Source organism: Oryctolagus cuniculus, chromosome 3, assembly GCF_964237555.1.
Source record: "Oryctolagus cuniculus chromosome 3, mOryCun1.1, whole genome shotgun sequence".
Taxonomy (NCBI): Eukaryota; Metazoa; Chordata; class Mammalia; order Lagomorpha; family Leporidae; genus Oryctolagus; species Oryctolagus cuniculus.
The window spans coordinates 59,109,829-59,131,451 of record NC_091434.1 but is presented as its reverse complement, the minus strand read 5'-3'; the positions used below and the strand labels follow the sequence as shown (position 1 = coordinate 59,131,451).

The following is a 21,623-nucleotide window of genomic DNA, read 5'->3' as shown; positions in this document are numbered from 1 at the left end:
CTCTACCCCATTTTACTGGTGTTTAACCCTCATCTCCTGTTTATACTTTTCAGGATGGTTCCTTGAATGTTGAAAATGGGAAACAATGAAGAAATAAAATAGAATGATGAAAGAAACTGAAATAGCTGTAAGTAAAATATATTGAATCAATTAGAAACAAAAATATTAAGATATTTTTAAAAACTTATACAATTTTATATTTGTATTTATAAAACAATATTAAAATAAAAATATTTTTAAAAGCTGGGTTGTTTAAAGCCAAAAAACATAAACAGTGATATAAAGGGAAAAAAAATCAAGCAAAATCAGTGTAGCTGTGTAGCATGAACAGAGATCCAAGACAGCACAGAACAGTTTAGAAGCGAATATTGTGGTTCCCATCAGTGACTGACAAGGTACCATGTGCCCAAATGGACAGGACAGTCTGCAGATCAACTCTTGCTCCCAGGGTTGTCCTGTCAGAGGGGCCTGGCTTCTATCATCTCCCAAATCATTCAAACACATTTTTCTTTTAATACTCCTATTAAGAATCAAAATTGTCAATGAGACTAACAAATGAAGCAGGTGCCTATATATTTCAGAAAGGAGATTCAAGTACTTTCTCATACTTTTTGATACAACTATATTGAGAAAAAGAAAGCAGCTCTTAAGTATGGGTACTAGTTAAAGATGAAATCCTCATAGAAATCAGAGAATATGGATGGCAGAGCTGAGTTGCCTGGTCTTACTACCGCTGAGGTAATCCTCTGATTTTCAGCCAATGACCAGTATCTCTAGCCAGCACCATGAACACATGAATCCTCATTGACAGGAAGCCAGTTCATCTCCCCTAGCTTTCAACAGAGAATGACGATATGAAAGTAACTGGATTTCTCATTTTAAAGAATTACACTTATCACCCATACTTCCCCCCAGTTTTCTGGAGATTTGGAAAACATACTGCTTTACAAATTGTAGAGACAGGAAGGGTATCTTCAGTAATCTATTCAGTTTCAACATTTGAGTACTTACAATATGCCAGGTGTTTTCTGACCTAAATACTGAGGATTTAGGGATTAGATGTGTTATTTCCCTGTAGTGGTTCAGTACATCAGCGAATGGAAGCACAGTAGGTAGCTAGCCATCATTTAAATCTTCACCGGATTTTTATTTCCAAATTAATGCTTCACAAAAGGGACTATCCCAAGTGCCTCCCCAAAGCACACTAGGAAAGCCCCCCTAGCAAGAAGGATTTAAGAAATTCAGGGAATAAGCTATAAGGAGAAGAGTAGGTATTGAGAAATACAGAGAACAATGTGAAGTCACGTTTGAAGAAAGAGGGAAAATTTTCCAAAGCTGGTTCATGTTCCACTATTATTGTTTCGACTTAGGCACAAATCTTTTCTCAAACATTTCCCTCTAGTTTCCTAAACATTTTGGAAAATACAGCAAAATTCATTCATATTCATCCCAAAGAGATTTATATGCTCAACAAACAATGCAAAGCTCTTCACCATTCCAAGGTGGGGTGGATTTCTTTCTTTCTTGATCCCACTCTTTTAAGAACACAAATGATTATGCAATGTGGAACAAATTTGATCATAGTTACCTTTTTTCATCAACTTGTTTTTCTTTGGATGCTAGGTTTTCTTCTGGAAATATACTGACCATGCTAAGAAAGCTAACATCCTCACACTCTACAACTGGAGAGGAATGCTGCATATATCACTGCCCTAAGTAAGGAAACACTAGATATGGGGATGGCATGCCAGGCCTGCAATGTATCTTTCTCCTTATTTAGCATCTCAGCTTTTCAGCAGATGTGAAAACCATAACTCAGCAATAGACTAAAGGTGAAGGAGTTAAGTATTTGAAATTCAATGATGGAGGGGCTGGCGCTGTGGCACACTGGGTTAAATCCTCCGCCTGCGATGCTGGCATCCCATATGGGCTCCGGTTCTAGTCCCGGCTGCCCCTCTTCCAATGCAGCTCTCTGCTATGGCCTGAAAGGGCAGTGGAGGATGGCCCAGGTGCTTGGGCCCCTGCACCCACAAGGGAGACCAGGAGAAAGCACCTGGCTCCTGGCTTCAGATCAGCACAGCTCTGGCCGTTGTGGCCATTTGGGGGGTGAACCAACTGAAGGAAGACCTTTCTCTCTGTCTCTTCTCACTGTCTGTAACTCTACCTATGAAATAAATAAAATCTTTATAAAAAAAAAGAAATTCAATGATGGAATACCCATCAGATCATCATCATCAACAACACAATACATGGTGATCACCTAAGACATACAGAATAAAATATTTGGCACATTTCAGAGTATTCCCACAATTCAGTGACACTTTATTCTGAAACTTTAATTTATATTCAAAGTCTTTTGGTAAAATAAATTGTATACAATTGTACACTTACATCATTTTCATGCTAAGAGGCAATGTAGACCACGATTATCTGCATGCTGTTATATAAGCTTCAGACTCCAAAGAGTAAATTTTAAAATTTTTCTAAAAGGACATTCACAACTTTGTAGCTGTTTAAGAAATTGCATAGTGCTTCTCAAAACAAGATCCAGATAATTCTTCCTTGATGAAGACACGAGTAGCTCTACTTGGCTTTATCTATTCTGAGACGATAAAGATGGTGCTTTAAGATGGCCTTAGAATGAAGTCCAAAAATTACATAAACCACTGCTTTAGTCCAGTTGTTCATGTAGTAACAGATTTCAAAGAGCCCAATTTGTTGTTTCAGAAAGTTATTGTAACATTTGAAGATCAAAGACTGATTCATGGGGCTGGTGCTGTGGCATAGTAGGCTAAGCCTCTGCTGAGGTGCCTGCATCCCATATGGGCCAGTTATAGCCCCAGCTGCTCCTCTTCCGATCCAACTCTCTGCTATTGCCTGGAAAGCAGTAGAGGATGGCCCAAGAGCTTAGGCCCCTGAACTCACGTGGGAGACCCCGAAGAAGCTTCTGGCTTCAGATCGGCCCACCTCTAGCTGTTGTGTACATTTGGGGAGTGAACCAGGAGATGGAAGACCTGTCTCTGTCTCTCCCTCTATCTGTAACTCTACCTCTCAAATAATAAAATCTTTATATATATATATATATTATATATTATATATATATTATATATTATATATATATAAAATGGTTCATTTGTTTAAAATTCTGTATTTTCAGTGAGCATGTAATTTTTAAAAATGCAGCAATTTACACAGAATGCAGAAAAACATCTTAATAATATATTTGGATTTAAAATCCTAGAAATATCTCCCAAAAAAACTGTTTAAGGAACTCTCAAAAAGTGAAACGAAGAGCCTTGTTTGCTCTGTAAGGGGAAAATAAGCTGAGGTTTATACACAAATTCATTTTCCTTTTACTGTATTTTAGAACTGTGTTCTAATACATTCATGCAGTACCACCTACACAAGATTATTATAACCTAACCCATGTAATTACTGCTGAGATCAGCAACTTAATGCCCTTTGTTTGCTAAATTTTTGTTTTCACAAGAACCAATCACACTCTATAAAGATGTGTTTCCAGGATACATATAATTATGCTGGGTATAACATCTGTTGCTTTGAATTTCCAGGACCTTACAAAACCAAGATAAGAACATGCTCTATGTCTACTTTAGGGGGACTGGAATACAAACTTAAAATGCTAAGAAGATTTCTTAAAAGCAACTTTTATTAAAAGTAGAAGGTAATTTTAATTTTTTTCCAAGTAAAAGGACTCTAGTGAGTTAAGTTATTTTTTGTCATGGCCATTTTTCAGTATCATAACTAAATTATCCTAAAAGTTATTGTTGCAATGACTTCATACAAGAGTCCTAACTTTCTACTTCAGTTATCGCTCAGAAACAATACCTAACCACAGAGGGGATCATTTATGGACAGCAGAGAAAATGCTATGGTGGCCTCTTTTCTATATTTTACCCTTCGACAGTACAGTGGATTTAGATAACAGATAAGACAGTGTTATTGTTGTAAATGTAGGTCAGTGTTCTAATTGCACTAGAAACACAAATTGCTTGGGCTTTAATAAAGCAGGGAAATATCAACTGAGGTCACTTCTCTACACGGCCTTTTCAGGTTGCCCCCAACAACCTGAAAGTTCAAAGCAAGGTAATTATTAGCCAGATTTACTAGTAGATACAGAAATATGTCAAAATTGATTTGAGTTACAAAATATGAAATAAGCACTTAAAAGGGGGGAGGAGAAGGTCAGAGAAGAAGTATCTCCCCAAACTTTAGTGATTATAAACAAAAAAATGAAAACTAAGGAACTCATCACGCTTCCAGAAAACTTCAGAAGACAAGTGCATGACGATGCTATCATTTGATGATATTCAAATATATTTCACTACCCTTGATAGCTGCTCCTGCCACAATGAAGGGACTTCAAAAAGTTCATGGAAAAGGAAATTAAAAGATGACTTTATCTTGACTTAAAAATATTTCAAAAGTCATGGACAGCTTTTCATAATAAGCATTCTGTGACCAGTTTAAAGACCCTTATCATATAACTGATTGTGCAGCATTTAGATGGTATAAACTGACCAAGTGCCACAGAAGTCAAGTTGAAAAAGGCTACCTTTCTCTCTGTCTCTCTCTCTCACTGTCCACTCTGCCTGTGAAGAAGAAGAAGAAGAAGAAGAAGAAGAAGAAGAAGAAGAAGAAGAAGAAGAAGAAGAAGAAGAAGAAGAAAAATAAAGAAGGCGGGCGCCGCGGCTCACTAGGCTAATCCTCCGCCTTGCGGCACCGGCACACCGGGTTCTAGTCCCGGTTGGGGTGCTGGATTCTGCCTGGTTGCCCCTCTTCCAGGCCAGCTCTCTGCTGTGGCCCGGGAGTGCAGTGGAGGATGGCCCAAGTGCTTGGGCCCTGCACCCCATGGGAGACCAGGAGAAGCACCTGGCTCCTGCCATCGGATCAGCACTGTGCGCCCGCCGCAGTGCGCCAGCCACGGTGGCCATTGGAGGGTGAACCAACGGCAAAGGAAGACCTTTCTGTCTGTCTCTCTCTCTCACTGTCCACTCTGCCTGTCAAAAAATTAAAAAAATAAATAAATAAAAATAAATAAATAAATATAAAAAAAGAAAAAGGCCAACCAAAATGTAAATAGCCCATCTTCCCAAACTATTTTAATGTTCTCACTTGACTGTTAACAATTTGCTTTGCTTCGTGTTTTATATAACTCTAAAGAAAATAACAAGGCATTGACCATTGTATTAAAACCAAAAGAATAAAGCCAACTTGCACTTGCGGAGTTGAAAAAGCCTGAGCTCAGGGAGTACTCTACCAAATCCACCTATAATGGACTGAATTTTGTTGCCCCAAATTCCTATGTTGAGGCCTTTATCCCCAGTAAGGCTATATGTGGAGATAGGACCGTTAAATGAATAATTAAAGTTGAAATGAGGTCTTGAGAGTGGGACACTAGTCTGACAAAGGTGTCTAAAAAAATAGAAGACATGAGATCTCACTCCGCACAGCCACAAAGGAAAGACCCCAAGAAGAAACACCAAGAAGGCGGCCCTTTCCAGGCCAGGAAGAGAGGCCCCACAGAAACCAACCCTGATGGCACACTAATCTTGGACCTCCAGCCTTCAGAACTGTCAGGGAATAAATTTGTTGTTCATGCCACCCAATTTGTGGTATTATGTTACAACAGCCTCTTGAGACTAATACCACGTCATTTCTCAATTGATCTTCAGTTTGAACTTTTTAGCATCTCTGAATTTTCTTCACTGGGTGACCCGTTGCCTTTTTACCAAGTTAAGAAAAACATAGCAGACCAAAGTGCTCATTCCCCTTTTCCTCTCTCTGGTCCAATGTTTCCACAGGTGAACACTTGAATATTTAATGCCAAAAGGAGATTATAAACTTTAAGTGCTTAACTTATTAATTGGAGTGCAAGGTTTATATTATGAGGTCACTATTTTAGATGGGAATTCATCAAGATAGCAAAGGATGCAGTACGTTCTAAGTAGACAGATGAAGGAAACAGAATATTGCCTAACATTTGAAAGCACCATATATATTTCTCACACTACCTGCCTGAAGGGTCAAGTTGAAAATCTCAAAAGCCTGTAATATTTTTGCTCTGAGATTTCCAGTTGATCTTTGACAGTCTGGTACTAGATCTAGAACCCGTGCCTCATTGAGCTTCCACGTGCAAGAGAAGCCACGCCTGTGAAGTAAAAGGTCTAGGAACAGGTCGAGAAAAGGGCCGACTTGAGAGATTCAGAGCCCAGAAGCGATTGATTGCTTAAAGGGCCATCAAGCACCTCCACATCTCCTCTGCCTCCACCTGCTGATGCTGCCACCAGCACAGCCTCTTCCCTGAGCCGGCCAGGCCTCAGGTAAGGTGGGGGGGTGGGGAAGGCTTTCAGTGCTGCCCCATATGGAGAAGGTTTTGCCTCAAGCAAAGCACTCTCTTCCCCTCTTAACTTCCCCCTCCTGTTTGCTGTTTCTGGGCTCATCCCTGATTTAAAAAGGGCTCTGAAGTACAGGGGAGAAAAAAGAAGGGAAGAAGATGAGAGCTTATCCTGTTTTTCGTGCAGGACTTAGATTTTTCTCTCAAATATACCATCTTAAACCTAACCGCTTTTAGTCTATCACTTTGATGTTAATATATCGTTCAGAAAAGTGCTTATGTAAAATAAGAGATAGTACTAAGTATGTTGACAGAAGTAAAATTATGCAAATAATGAATTTATATTCTAAGTACTGCAAATACTTCACCATTTTAAATGAGTGTTTATTTTTAACTAGTTTCTTTATCATTGTCTCTGCTGAATCTAAGATAAATTCCTGACCTCACATCACTTTCCATATCGTCATCCATAAACGCTGAGATGTATTATTGTAATTTGGTGGTTAAGAGAACTTTTTAATTTGGAAATATTTATTACCCTCAGACACCACTGGATTTATTCTCATATATAGGGATGAGAAGAATGAAAGAAAGAAATCCAATTACTTACAATAGTAATCCTTTAACACTGGGATTTTGTTTTAATTAGAAAGAGTGTGTCTTATTAAAAACAAAACAAAGCCTTTGTGCTTTAAGAAATCCAATGTTTCTCTAGTGAACATGCATACATGATTTCCTAAAGAATGCTCAAATTAATTTTGCTATTCTTCCATTTCCCATGATATAATTAACTTCTTAAAAAAGAACATCACATCAAGTAAACAATTATGGCTCCACCTGCTCAGATCATACCAGGCATAACAAAAAGTTAATGGAAATACATTTTTTTTACTATTTCCTAGTCTTGAGGCAGTACAAATTCACTGTACCAAAAAACAGAAAGACACAAGCAGTAACAATTATCAAGTGAAAACTGCTACATAATCTTTCACACTACACTACTACAGTTATACCCAGTTTCTGAAGACTTTTCATGAAGGTCCTCATCCACACTGTGGTTCTCCCAGTGTCTTCACAGGGTCAAGAGACAGGGGGCTGAAAAGCTGTGAGTCACCGTAAGTGGGCTGCTTTACAAGAGTCTAGGAAAAGTCATAGTGAACTTCGCTCGTTTCGTCCTACTCTAGTCGTACAGAGAAGAACTAAACCACAATTTAGTGGAATTACATTCCCTGTGGATCCAGTCTTCCAACCCACTTAAATTGTTGAGTATTGGGCCCAGAGGGCTGTAGGAAATACCCCTGGATCTCCTATTTCAGGTCTAAATAAAAAGCTACTTAGGGAGTCAGTGCTGCTTCATTTGAGTTCTGTCACCCACCATCCCTGATAGAATTCAGTCATATAACAGAAGGCACACAGATATCACAGAGGCCAATATCAAGTCACAAAAGATGCCAGTTACCTAAGGCAACTAACAAGAGCTTCAACTCAGTTTCAGCCAAGTGGTAGCAAGCAGGGGGACAGAAGGTTGTCCTAATGACATAAGTCACCCAAGGGACAGAGAGGGGCTAAGAGCAGCCAGGGCAACCGAGTGTGCATAGAGATGTAAATGATAACTTGCTTCCAGTCTGATAGAGACCAATGGTTGATGCACAGGAAAGCAGATGAGTGGAAAATAGAAGCCAATCATTGTAGTCATTATTTTAACAACATAGGAATATACTGTAACTAAAAACTGCACCTCTCATAAATATTTACTTTATTGGGTTTATATTTGGTATCAAGTATATAGGTCATACAAAATGTTATAATGTCCTCTAGTAAAATAAAAGGTGGAAATAATCTATTTATACCTTTTCTACCAGAACGCATTGATAGATACCGTTATTTTAAGGAAGTTCCTGATTTTCAATTCATTGATGTTCCAAGTTTAAAATACCATAAAAAAGATATTACTTTGTTCAAATAAATAGCTATATTTTTAAAAAGCAAAAATAGTGTTAAGACAAAGAAAATTCTTAATAGTTGCTGTTTGCAGTCAGGATCATGTCAAAGTAAGGAAAAGAGAAGGATCAAAATTATTACATAATCAACAGCTTCTGTTATCTAGAAATTTCTCTAGTTTCCATTGAGCAAAGACTTCACCACTTTCAATGCCTTCCTTACCCCCAAAGATACTAGAAGAATTGCAATAAGCACAGGAAATGAACCAACAAATGATATATCCCAACTCTTGCAAACTTTAGTAAGGTCAAAGAATTTAACAACCAATAGAAATGAATTGAAACCTAGAGTTTTGAGTTCTAAATGATCCACTAAAAGGACTCTTTTCTAAATTAAAGTATAACTCAATGGCAAATTATTTAAAAGCACAATTATGAAGAGGTATTTTTAAAGTAATATACATAGGCAGCTCCAGTTTTTCTCTGAACCATGCTACAAAACTACTGACTCAATTTTATTAATTTCAATAGCAGCAAAACAAAGGAAATCTACTTCAATGAAATGTATATGCATGAAAAACTGATGAACAGGTCAGATTCTAAAAATGAAACAGTAGATACCACCACAAAGCTGACAGATGTTTCTTAGGGTCATTTGTATAAAAACATAAACATATGTTAAAGAAATCTGACACTATCATGGAATCGGCTGGTGTCTAAAATAATAGCAGCTCCTTATGGCAATATGGTAATATCTGGATCAAATGCACAACACATTATGTTGCAACAGTATGCACAGACAAAAGAGCATCAGTAGTAATAATGACTATGCCTTCACAAAGGTGAAAAAAAATCAACTTAGAAGGTTATGTCAAGGCATATTATAATTTAACAGATTGAACATGATAGACAGCTGATTTTCAGAGTTTTCATTTAACTGACTTTATTGATGTTAGTATAAAGGGCAAGTAAGAGTATCAAATAATTTGCAGATATCTCCAGCATGGTTTTTAGATTTTTCCAGAATACCTGAAAATAATGGTGAATGTTAGTTATTCTGAAAGTTCATTGTAATATCTGATTAGTTTAGGATAGTAACAAGAATTTTTAATGTCAAAAAATCAATGACTTTGACCTGGTGTCTTCATACCCAGTAGTTAAGTAGGTAACTGCTGAAACATTATTTTAATATACTAAGTTATGTGCTACTTAACATTATCACTTTAATTATCAGAAGGTTGAGGTGTTCTAGATTATCCCTTTAGAACTGGCCATATTACCCAAAAGTGAGCAAGGAACACAAAGGAAGCTACTTAAAGACACTGAAATGAAGGTCTTTAAAAGTCAAAGCCAAAAGATATTCCTCAGCTTCTCACAGCAATCACTGGAATTCACTTTATATTCCAAGACAGCTGAATTCGGAAAGGCATGTAGGATTTCAGTTCACATAATCTCCATGCAGAAGAATTGAGTGAGATGAGACTGGAAGCTCAGTAACAAGCAGAATTCAAGAAAAGCATGTTTATTCACCAAGTGTTTCCTTGTTTCCAAGATGTTACCAATAACAGTAGACTTGGTCTCAGTGTGTAACATTTGAAGTACTTGGTAAATAATATGTTTTAGTTCAGAAACTAGGGTACCAAGAAGTAGTCCTTCTCCAAAAATATGAAAAATGCTGTTTCAGGCAATGAAAATTATTTTAAAAAATTAGGAACCTATTAATCAAATTCATGACAAATACTTTTATTATAGGGCATTTAAATCAATTAGAGGTATTTAAGTGAACTATTATCCCAAGATAAGTGGGTTATGAATAAAATGTTTAAAATGTATTACCATCCACCAAGATTTTAAATCTAGTAAGTTTTCTGTATGATGAAAACCACAACAGAACATATCCTATTATCCCTTTATACTTTCCTTACTCATAAGTTTAAGGCATTATCCCTTTATACTTTCAAAACATGTAAACATACTTAAAATAAGGAAACCAATACATACTAACAGCTGCTCACTTTTATTGATGTTATATTTCCCGCACAGATGGACACTAAGAAGTGCTCTGAATTATCTGTTCATAACATTTAGTAAACTTAAAAGTTTCAATTGGTGTAAATATTTTTATTACATGAAAAATACCATGGAGATTAAGAAAATTAAGAACTTTTTCTAAATTGAAAATTAGTTACTTTCTACACATTAAAAAGACATATTGCCAAATTATTATTTCACAAATGTTTTACAGCCCAGTAATTCTAAAGTAATAAGAAGGTCCAAAGATCAAACCAACATTTCAAGAGTATTTTCTGGAAATAGAAAGGTTTACGCTTTGATTATTTTTTAGTAGCCTCTATACTATTAAGAAATGGGACACAGAGGCCAGCGCCGTGGCTCACTAGGCTAATCCTCCACCTGTGGTACCAGCATCCCAGGTTCTAGTCCCAGTCAGGGTGCCAGATTCTGTCCCGGTTGCTCCTCTTCCAATCCAGCTCTCTGCTGTAGCCCGGGAGTGCAGTGGAGGATGGCCCAAGTGCTTGGGCCCTGCACCCACAAGGGAGACCAGGAGGAAGTAACTGGCTCCTGGCTTCAGATTGGCGCAACACCAGCCGTAGCGGCCATTTGGGGGGTGAATCAACGTAAGGAAGACCTTTCTCTAACTCTGCCTGTCAAAAAAAAAAAAAAAAAAAAAAAAAAATGGGACACAGAAGGAGAGGGCCTGAGACTCACAGAAAACACAGATCACGTTTGATAAGTTTCAAGTTACAGTCCATTGGGAGCAGTTTCTCCAGTTTAAGCATTTTTTGTTTCAAACTATCTTATTTCTGTTTGGATATTTGCTAGTCCCTGAAACATCTGATGCTAAGGCTTGGCAAAATGCTTTCAAATAAGAAACTTTTATATTGTGGTGATATGAGAATTTCAGCAGTGACCACTATCCACTCCATTACCCACTGTAAACATCTCAGCATTATCATTATTTTTCCCCTTTTCCATAAGCCACACATGATCAAAGCTGATCTCTGACAATATCTCTTCCATCTAGCCCCACCTTTCTCCCTACCTAGTGCACACAGCCTTCTGTATCTTATAGCATATTGGTCATCCCATCAGGCTTCATTGTGAAGCCTCTATAATGTATCGTACTACCATGATTGCTTTCTAAAACCCAGCCTGCCCCTCCCTCCTTCTCTGTCTCTCCCTCTTAGCCTTCCATGACACACACACCCCATCTCCAATACATCTAGATTTATTGACCCCTTACTCAACCCAGGTTGGGACACCAACTTCCTGGTATTGAATAAATTCCTGAACAACCCATTGACTAATCAAAGTATAGTCAACTCCCCCACCCCCCATGAATGCATGTTCTTCACATAGATTATGTCCTTATTTTCCAAATGGGCCAAAGCATTTTTATCTGAGATTTTACTCCAAGCATTGTTTTCCTAGAATGCTTTCCTTACTTCCTCCTCTGTTGCTAACTCCAAAGCATGCTCCAAGAACCACATTTAAATATACCCTCAAACTCTTCTGCCACTTCTCTTTACTTCCCCTTCTGCCCATGAAACAGAATTATTCTTTCCCTTAGCTACAGCTATTTTTCATGGAAATTTGTAACACCCTGCAGTAACTCAATTACACATAGCTCATGTAGGTATTCTGCTGATGTCTTTCCATAGATCGTGAATACATTGAGGCAGAAACTGTTAAACTGATGGGAACATCCCTGAAATAGACCACAGAACCCAGAACATAATAGGTTCTTCCTGAGTATTAAGAGGAATGAACTGAAAAATTATTTTAATAAGAAAAATGTACACTGGAACTATGCTGACATCATTTCCCCCAATCAGATTGACTGAAAAAGATGTTTCATAATATACTCTGAGAAATTTTTAGAAAACAGTCTCATACAATGGTGATCGGAAAGCAAAATACAACCCTTCTGAGAGACCTTGACAATATAGAGCTAAAATCACACAGGCACTTATTCTTTAACTCAACAATCCCATTTCTCAAGCTTTATCCCCAAAGCACTCTGGAAAAATACAAAAGACACATAAATTTTTTCATTACACCTATTTGGAAATAGGAAACCTGACTAGAAACAATTCAAACTCTTTAACAGAGTGATGGCTAAATAAATTGTAGGATACAATGGTTTATGGTACACATATTAAAGGAAATGAGGACTCACTATAATGCTAGACAGTGTTAGGTATATTTTTGGCTCAAAGACAGTTAGCATGAAAAATGATGTATGGAATCCTGCTATGCTTTTAAGAAGAGGAGTAGGAGTGGGGTAATGAAAACAATGTGTATACATGTTTGCTTATATTTTAAAAATAAAGTGAGCCAGGAACAGTTGCTTAGCCAAGTGACTGGATGCTCACATCCCACATCAATGTCCTTGTTTGATTCCTGGCTCTAGCTCTTAACACCTGCTTTCTGCCCATGCAGCTCCTGAAAGGCAGGAGTAATGTGAAGTAACCAAGTTCCTCCCGCCCAATGTGGGAGACCTGGATTGAGTTCCTGGTCCTTGGCCTTAAGCTCTATCCAGCTCTGGCTGTAGTAAGCCATGTGTAGAGTGGACCAGCAGATGAGTGCAAACACGTGTGCTCACTCACTAGCTCTCTTGCTTTCTCTCAAAAAGACAGTCTTGAAACAAGCTTTCTTAGTTATATTAAAATAGTTATAAAATTATATTTAAAGAGGAAAATGCTTAAAATCAAAAGCAAAGTGAAGCAAAAAATTCTGTGCATTACATTATGGACATAATTTCAGAGATTATCATCTTTAAAACAGTTATTTTGCTATACATCTCTAGCAGTTTATAATCTATGAACAATAAAAGCATAACTGAGATGATTTTAATAATTTTATTGTTAATATAGCATTGGTGTTATTCTGTAATGTATCTAATGCAGGATAAAGTAAGTAATGATGTAGTTGGGAATCAAGATCTTAATGGTTGGAGAAAGACAAGTAAAAGTGGTGTAATTCTCAACTCTAATTCTATGTATTGCCTTAATTCCATGATGGATTTTCTTTTTAGAAAGAAAACCAATACACTTCCTGGTTCTGTTCTGTGAAAAGTCTGGGGAACAAGCCAAAGAAGGGAAAATTTCAGCCTTGATCACACTGTGTACCCAAACTGTGGTCTCCAAATACCACCACATGGGGAAAAACACAGGGTTTTATGACAGGGCTAACTCCAAATCATAGGAATGAAATGTTTAGTATGAACCTGGAATTTCTTGCCATTTCATAAATCAAGAAATGAAGGAAGCAATCAGAGCTGAAAAAATGCAAAAAGAACTCAGAGGAAGTTAAAGCCCACCCCTGCCTTAGCCCCAAAACCCAAGATTTGGACAATTTAAGAATCAGTAAGAATAGTCATTGCTGTGAATTGAAAAATATTTAATACATTCAAATCCATGAGCTTATAATGATAATACTAAGCCTCATTGCTCACTGTGGCTGCTAGACTCTCCCTTTGAGTAGGAATTTGCCATTCTTCTACAATGAGTGTAGTTAGCTGGCACTCCCTGGCTACTGATACTCTCAAGGTCTACCTCAGTTTCAGAGCCGTGTTCACATACTTCCCAGGCAGCCCCCTGCCCATAACTGAACACAGGTGAGGTTTGGCCATTCCCTGCCAAGGTGGGAGCAGTCTTCTCTCCAAACCTCATACCACAGGTCAGCAGACACAGGATATGCACATTCAAGTCGAGGCTTTCCCTTCTCCAGCCTGCTGCATCCCTCAGACACCCCACACCTGAGGTCATATCCACACAGCCCACTTCCTCCCCCTTTTCTTTCACAAGTCTTTGCTCCAAATAAACATTTCATATTCTAATGGGGACACTATGGCCAGGCAACCCACTTTAATCAAAAAGTGATTTCTAAGAAAAAAAGAGGGAGAAGACTCTGGATCAAAAAACTTGGGACACAGTAACCAACAACATGAATCTTATTTCCACATCAATTTACATTTTAAAAAGAGACAAACAATCAGGAACTCTGAATACTAACTGGATATTTAAAGAGGTAAAAGATTTTAAAATAGAAGAGAAGTACTGTGATAATGTATTTTAAATCCTTATGTCCTAGAAATACATGCTGAGATACTTATAGATGAAATGAGATGTTGCCTAGGAACTGTTTCCAATTATTCCAGGGGAAGAAGGAAAATGGGGAAGGCAGAGATGAAAGGAGACTGGCCATAAATTGAAAACTCCAACTCAATGTCGTGTTACACAGAGCCTCATTCCTCTTTGGGGTAAGCATGGAGGCCTACTATTTTATTCTTTCTACATTTGTGTATTTTTATGGTGTCCACAATAAAATAGTTTAAAAAAAAAAAAAACCTTACTTATAACTCCCATTTCTCTCTCCTGTTCTCTTCATTTACTCAGAAATTAGAAGTAGCCAGAAAAATGTAGTAAGTGGTCAATGGTGAATCTGTTAAAAGTTTAAAAGAAGTCACATAATACTGTTCTACAGATTTTGTTTTGGTTGGGCCATGGTGCTTCACTACCACTAACTCAGATGTTACACTTCTGAAGTCATTAGAGGGCAGCATCATAACCTAATGGGTACAGTTCAACAGGCTCTCTAGGAGACTGCCTGGCTTGGCATCTCAGCAACTCTAGCACCCTGGGCAATTTATTTACTACCTCTGGGCTTAAAGAATACAAATCCTTTTGAGACTACATTGTCTTATTGGGAAAGTTAAACAAGATAAAATACTTAGCACAGGACCTGGAGGAGTAAGCAACAGTAAGCATTCATTATTTTCATTCAAGCACTATTTTCAAACAACACTGTTTCCGATGAAAATCTTGGAACTTACATAGGAATTCCCTGAGGCCCGCTGGTACATTATTTTGGACTTTATTTAGGCTTACAGATGTGGGTTGGGGGGTGGGGAATTAAAGCTTATCCATTGCATTTTTTCTATGGATAGCTGCCTGCTTGCTTGCCAACCTATGGATTCAGCCATCCATTACACTAGGACCTGCATCCTCTGGTCCCTGTGCCAAAAGTTAGCGTAAGGTTTCACTCCCTTGAATTCCACTCTGCTTCCTTTTTTCTTTTCTACTTCCTGGTCATCACATGATGGTTTTGGGAAACACAAGAGCACGTGAAGAGCTGCATCTATTCAGAGTTCCATTCCTTTGCTTACCATCTCCGTATATAAACAGAGAGTGCTGACTCACTCAGCCTATAGGATCCCCATCATTGAAATGGTAAATCTAAAACAAGGGCAGGCATACAGTCAGATGAAAGGCCTTAGAGAAGTTTGTGTCTAGGACTTGTGATATTTCTACACTTGTCCATGTCTGAAATGTAATCTAATAATACCCTAGTCAAGTTAAGAAACACTAGCCTTCTACTGAATGTTCCAGTACTCAGATCACACAGATGTAGGGAGTTATTGTTACTACATGCCTGGCCCTAGAAGCAAAGACAGTCCATGTTCCCAATTCCAAAGGACACAAAATGCCCAGCCCCATATTCCAGGCAGTGCTACCTCCCTGCATACCCAATTCCTCCACTGTTCCCTGTACCCACTGCCCTGGCTCTTAGATCCCTCAGCTTCATGGTGTGTACATTTATGTGATTCACTTCAGGCCCTCTTGCTTTGGACAGTCCCAACTGGATCATCTTTTCTGGCCTACTGACCTTGGCCCAGTCTGTTTCTCATTTGGATGCCCCTTAGCTTCAGCTAAACACCAGTTCCCCACACCCATAGAGACTTCTGTGCCAGTTCCAGCCCCAAACAGCCCCAATGGAGTGGAGAAAGGGGAGAGAGAAAGGAGACACAAAGCAGATCTTTTTGTATAAAAGTACTAGCTGGGGCAGGTGCTTGGCCTAGTGCTTAGGATGCTGGTTAGGATACCCACATCCCACATCAGAGGATTTGGGTTCTATTCCCAGCCTCGGTTCCTGGTGCTAGCCGCCAGCTAATGCAGACCCTGAGAAGCAGCAATAGTGGTCCAAATAACTGGATCCCCACCACCCATGTGACAACTTGGGCTGTGTTCCAGGCTTAAGGCTTCTGACCAGCTCAGCCCTGCCTGCTCCAGGTATTCAGAGGGTAAACCAGTAGATGCAATCTGTGTCACACTTGTTGTCTCTGTACTATCAACTCTGCCTCCTCCTCCCTGTCTCATTCTCCAAATTTCAGCTCAAACAATGAATCACAATAATCCTAAGGAATACAATTATTTCTATAGAAAAAGCTTCAACTTTATCTTGAATAACCGAAGGTTTTTTTTTTTGTTTGTTTGTTTTTGAACACACAAACTAGGTTCAAAAGTTCTGTCACTTTAGTATCTCTGGACTCAGATGCTTTGTGTAAATAGGCAGCTGATTAGAGGGACTGTATCAGTTCTATGTTAGCATCCAGTTATTGAAAACTGCACGTCTTTTTATATGGAAATAAAGATTAAAACTAAAGTCTGGGAATAAAGGGCAAACATTTTCAGCTCTGCATGCATTAGAGCTGCATTGTGGAATACAGTGCTACTAGTCACATGTGGCTATTAAAATTAATACGATGAAAAATTCACTTGCTTGATCACACTAGTTCCATCTCTGGTGTGCAGTAGCCACATGCAGCTATGGACAACTGTATCGGACAGTTCAGATACTAAGTACCCCCATCACAACAGGAAGTCTTACTGGACAGTCTGCTTTAGAGAAGCCACTCCACATTTGCTGAGAACCAGTTTTCCTTAATAAAAAGCTAAAACCTCAGAATAGTTTTGAGAGGATAACAGATTCAAAGCATTTTTAAGGGGCCTGCATTGTGGCGTGAAAGGTAAAGCTGTTGGTGTGACACCAGCTTCCCATATGGGTGCCGATTCGAGTCCCAGCTGCTCCATTTCCAATCCAGCTCCCTACTAATGTGCCTGGGAAAGTAGTGGAAGATGGTCCAAGTGTTTGGCCCTGAACCCAAGTGGGAAACCCAGGTGAAGCTCCTGGCTTCTGGCTTTGGCCTGGCCTAGTCCTGGCCATTGCAGCCACTTGGGAAGTGAACCAGCCAACAGAAGATTGGTCTCTCAAAAAAAAAAAAAAAAAAGAGAGAGAGAGAGAGAGAGATTTATTTTATTTATTTGAAAGACAGAGTTAAAGAGAGGTAGAGACAGACAGAAGTCTTCCATCCGCTGGTTCCCTCCCCAGATGGCCGAAACGGCCAGAGCTGCGCCAATCCAAAGCCAGGAACTTCTTCCGGGTCTCCCACACGGCTGCAGGGGCCCAAGGACGTGAGCTATCTTCTACTGCTTTCCCAGGCCATAGCAGAGAGCAGGATCAGAAGAGGAGTACCTGAGACTAGGACTGGTGCCCATATGGGACACCGGTGCTTCAGTCCAGGGCTTTAACTCGCTGCGCCACAGCGCTGGCCCCCAGATTTTCAAATAAAATAAATTAAAAAAAAAAAATTACCAACTTTAAGCAGATAGCAGATGAAGTTACCAGGTGAACCTGAATCTTCATGCCCATCTTTTAAAATTCCCTTCAACTCTAACAGCTTTGGAATATAGTAAAAAGTTTAAAGAGACAGTTTCTTCTCACTGTGTAGCCTGAGAAATCAAAGCATCATGTTTTACTGAGTAATTAGTCCTTCAATAATTCACAGAAGTAATAGGTCATTTTGGGGTTTAACCCCTGCTTCCATTATTCCTGACCACATGCTCCACTGACAGATGTCTCACTTTGGATGCATACAACGGAACACCGGGTATCTGTTTCACATACATCTGTTCCCAAACAGCTTAGGCAGATTAATACTTAGAATACACCCACTCTGCTAAGTCCCACATAATCACAAACTCTTGTTTTTAAATTGTTTTTTTCTCACTTTCACATTTTTCCACATTATCTTTCATGTTGCTAAGTTTCCAGCAAGTAAATGTGTTTATATAAACTTAGAGCTCCAGAAAATCATTCTCATTCTTCCAACACTAGCAAGCATTTAAGACCTTACTTTGAAGACCAACACTTAGATTTTCTAGTCACTGCTCTAAATTCAGCTGAGCACACACTTGTGATAGGAATAGTTTTTTGAAAAATCAAGTTGTGTAATATGAAATAAGAAGGATATGAAAAGTAGTTATAAATAATTCATATTCAAACTACCTTTAAAAATCTTTGAAACATAGTATTATTCTAATCAAACAAATTACAAAAGCTTTGCTCAGAAGTTCAATAGAGAATACAGGAAATTGAAATAGAAGAAAGGATGAGTTGGTCCTTTTGTCCATTACCAAAAAGTTTCTCCCTGGGGCTGGTGCTATGGTATAGTAGGCTAAGCCCTCGCCTGCAACACTGGCATCCCATACGGGCGCTTGTTCATGCCCTGGCTACTATTCTTCCAATCCAGCTCTCTACTGTGGCCTGGGGAAGCAGTAGAAGATGGCCCGAGTGTTTGGGTCCCTGCAACCATGAGGGACACCCAGAAGAAGCTCCTGTCTCCTGGCTTCAGACCATCCCAGCTCCGGCCATCGCGGCCATGTGGGGAGTAAACCAGCAACAGATCTGTCTACCTCTGTCTCTTACATCATCTCTCAAATGATATTTAGAAAATAAAGTTTCTTCCTTCTGGAGACAAGAGCTGTGCTGAAGCGGTTGCTTGCCTCTCATCATTGTGCCTGAAGCTCAGAAAGAGGAGCAAGGGGACTTGGCCCATGTTTCCTATGTGGTTCTTCTCATTTTTCTAAGAAAAAGATTTATCTATTTGAAAAGCTAGTTACAGAGAGAGAAGGAGGGAAAGGCAGAGAGAGAGATTTTTCATCCACTGGTTCACCTAAACCCAGTCACACAGAACAGCCGATATGGGATACTGGCACCTCAGCGTGTGACTTTACCTGCTATGTCACAATGTGAGCCCATGGTTCTTCTAATTATAAACTCATTAGGGTTAAAAAGTTCCTGCTGTAAAATTCAATGCCCTTTCTCATACACCACACTTGACCCCACTGAGCAAACTTAACTCAGAATTATTTGACAGAATTTCTTAATACCTCCAGTTTTTACAAACAGGTATTCTCTCTCAAATGCAACTTCACAGGTGGTCAGCACTGATAGTGCTTAGACACATCATAATATCAATCCCTCACTGTGCAGATCAATAAACTGTAGTCAAGACGGGTCAACTGAATTGCCCAAGGTCAGCTGAATACCCGATTATTTGCAGAGACAAAGTTTCAGGGCCATTAGGGGCCACTCCTAAGGCTTTTCCCAGAGAACAGCTGGCAGATTATACAAACTGTAGGAAGGAGGCTATCAATGACATCATAGTGTTTTTCATATTCCAAGGTGCTCCTCACTAGGAAATTCTGAAGTTAATTTGGTTGAGTCATACTCAGCATTTGTTTGTAATGAAAACAGCATATCAGAGCAACTCACATAGCAACACTAAAAAACTGTTTTCTGAGACTATTGTTTTATAAAATAACCTATCAATACAGACTTGAACAATGTTTGTCAGTCTCCAGAGTTGTCATTTCAGGGGACCAAAGGAAAGTGGAGGAAATACATGTTCAACATGATAGCATTTGCATATTTGACATTTGTCAGAGATCACTGTTCATTCTTAAACGAACTACAACATGAACTTCAGGTTGCCTAATCTCACCTACTACTTTCTCCCACCCATGTTTCTTTGGGGGATAGAGAAAAAAAACATCAAGTCACATATAACAGTCAATTGATCCTGCTTTAGGGATGTATAAAAAGGCTGTTATCTCCTCTTCAAAGCAGTACTCCTAGAAGTTTGTGCCTGGTTAAGATTTAAAATGATGCCAACAAGCAATCAGTGATGCTTGTGAAAACATTGAACTCTAAAAATACCTGGTCCAGTAACAGCACAAACTAAGGGCTTAATTGTGAAACATGCAAATTGGTCTGCAGCATCTGCCCACGTCCTCGGAGATTTCTTCTTGCTTTTTGGCAACTCATACCTAGTCCCTGGCAGCAGGGAAGGGGCTGCCCACATTGGGCACTGTATTGACCTGCTCGGCCTTGGCAGAGTCCCCCAACCCAGGCTTGTTTCACCTACCCCATTTAGCTTCAAAAACCATCACCTGCTCCCCTCTCTTATGTCTTCAGGATTTTGATACCCCTTAGCAACTAGCTTGATAATTATCTTCTATTATATTCAGTATCTCAGTATCAAATCCAGTTGTGCCTAAAGAGAAAAAAAAAATGCAACTTCTTTAGTTGTGATCAGTGTAAATGTGTAAGCATACGAAAAAGAAAACTACACAGAAAGGAAATTACCACTTTCTAGAATAGCAAAAAAATAATACAGTATATGGAGAGCTACTTTTGTCATTCATTTTATTATAGACAAGGAAATAGGAGGAAAGCACTGGTAAGTCAAGATTCAAAAATACATTAGGTGCCAATCATGGAAGTCTCAAGTCACGTCAAGTAGCATGTCTTTCTTTCCACTCTCGCCTTCATGGGTTTAAAACAGTTACATTGCCATGAGGAGGAAGAGGAACCAAGCAGTTAGAGTCTTTGACTCACTATGCCTACCAAGATACCTCCACTTTTATCTGTTTTATGTTGGGGATACACACAAGACTGTTTTCCAAAAAAAGTTCTGATGCCTAAAAAGGGAGTGGAATAGGAGGGGACTGCCTCTGTAGGTGATGAACAGTGGGTGTTAAGCAGAAGTGTAGTAATCAAGTTACAACGCAACAGGCAAAACTGAAGTTCACCAGCCCAGTAAATCAGTCAAATTCATTTCTTCAACAAGTATTGTTCATGTGTCAGGCACTCTTTAATGTGCTGACAATTAACAAAGCAGATGTTCTGAATATCTCCTATTTTCCCTCATCTAGATGTAGTCTTCATATGCCCTGTTCATGGAGTGGGGAGTAGCCATACAGTATGGACTACATCAAGTGGTCCTCTTGCCCTCGGCTTTATAGTTGCCTTTTTGGTTTGTGGGCCAGCAAAGAGGGGACTTGAGCAATATTGATCCTGCGTCTTTCCTTGAGGAAATCAGACAAACTGAGACAAAAGTCATACCTCCTGTCTAGTGATCTCCTCCATGTAGTCTCTCAGAATCCAGACTCAAGTGCCTGTTCAATTTTCCCTCTTATACCTAAAAATGGTATCATCTGTCCATCTATTACTAGTTATGAGAGTACTTCACTGTTCCTACATTCCTGCTAATACATTTATAAATACAGTAGTCACCCAATATGCATGAGGAGTGAATTCCATGATCCCTATTGGATGCTGAAACTGCAGGTAGTACCCTGCAGTGTCCCAGTGGTTGGTCCCATAATCAAGATAGCTAC

At 39.1% G+C, this 21,623-nt stretch overlaps 1 protein-coding gene across 5 annotated transcripts in view; it reads right to left on the bottom strand.

Annotated features, from left to right (window-relative positions):
• The window catches only part of CERKL (CERK like autophagy regulator), a 175,694-nt gene that overhangs the window by 128,453 nt on the left and 25,618 nt on the right, over positions 1 to 21,623 (bottom strand). Inside the window, exon 2 of one of the 5 annotated variants that reach the window (XM_051849385.2) lies at positions 20,369 to 20,497. The exons of the other annotated variants lie outside the window; for them this stretch is intronic. Coding sequence (XP_051705345.2) covers positions 20,369 to 20,390 — 22 coding nt within the window. The 5' untranslated portion in view covers positions 20,391 to 20,497. The remainder of the gene's footprint in view (positions 1 to 20,368; positions 20,498 to 21,623) is intronic. 5 annotated transcript variants of the gene reach the window in all.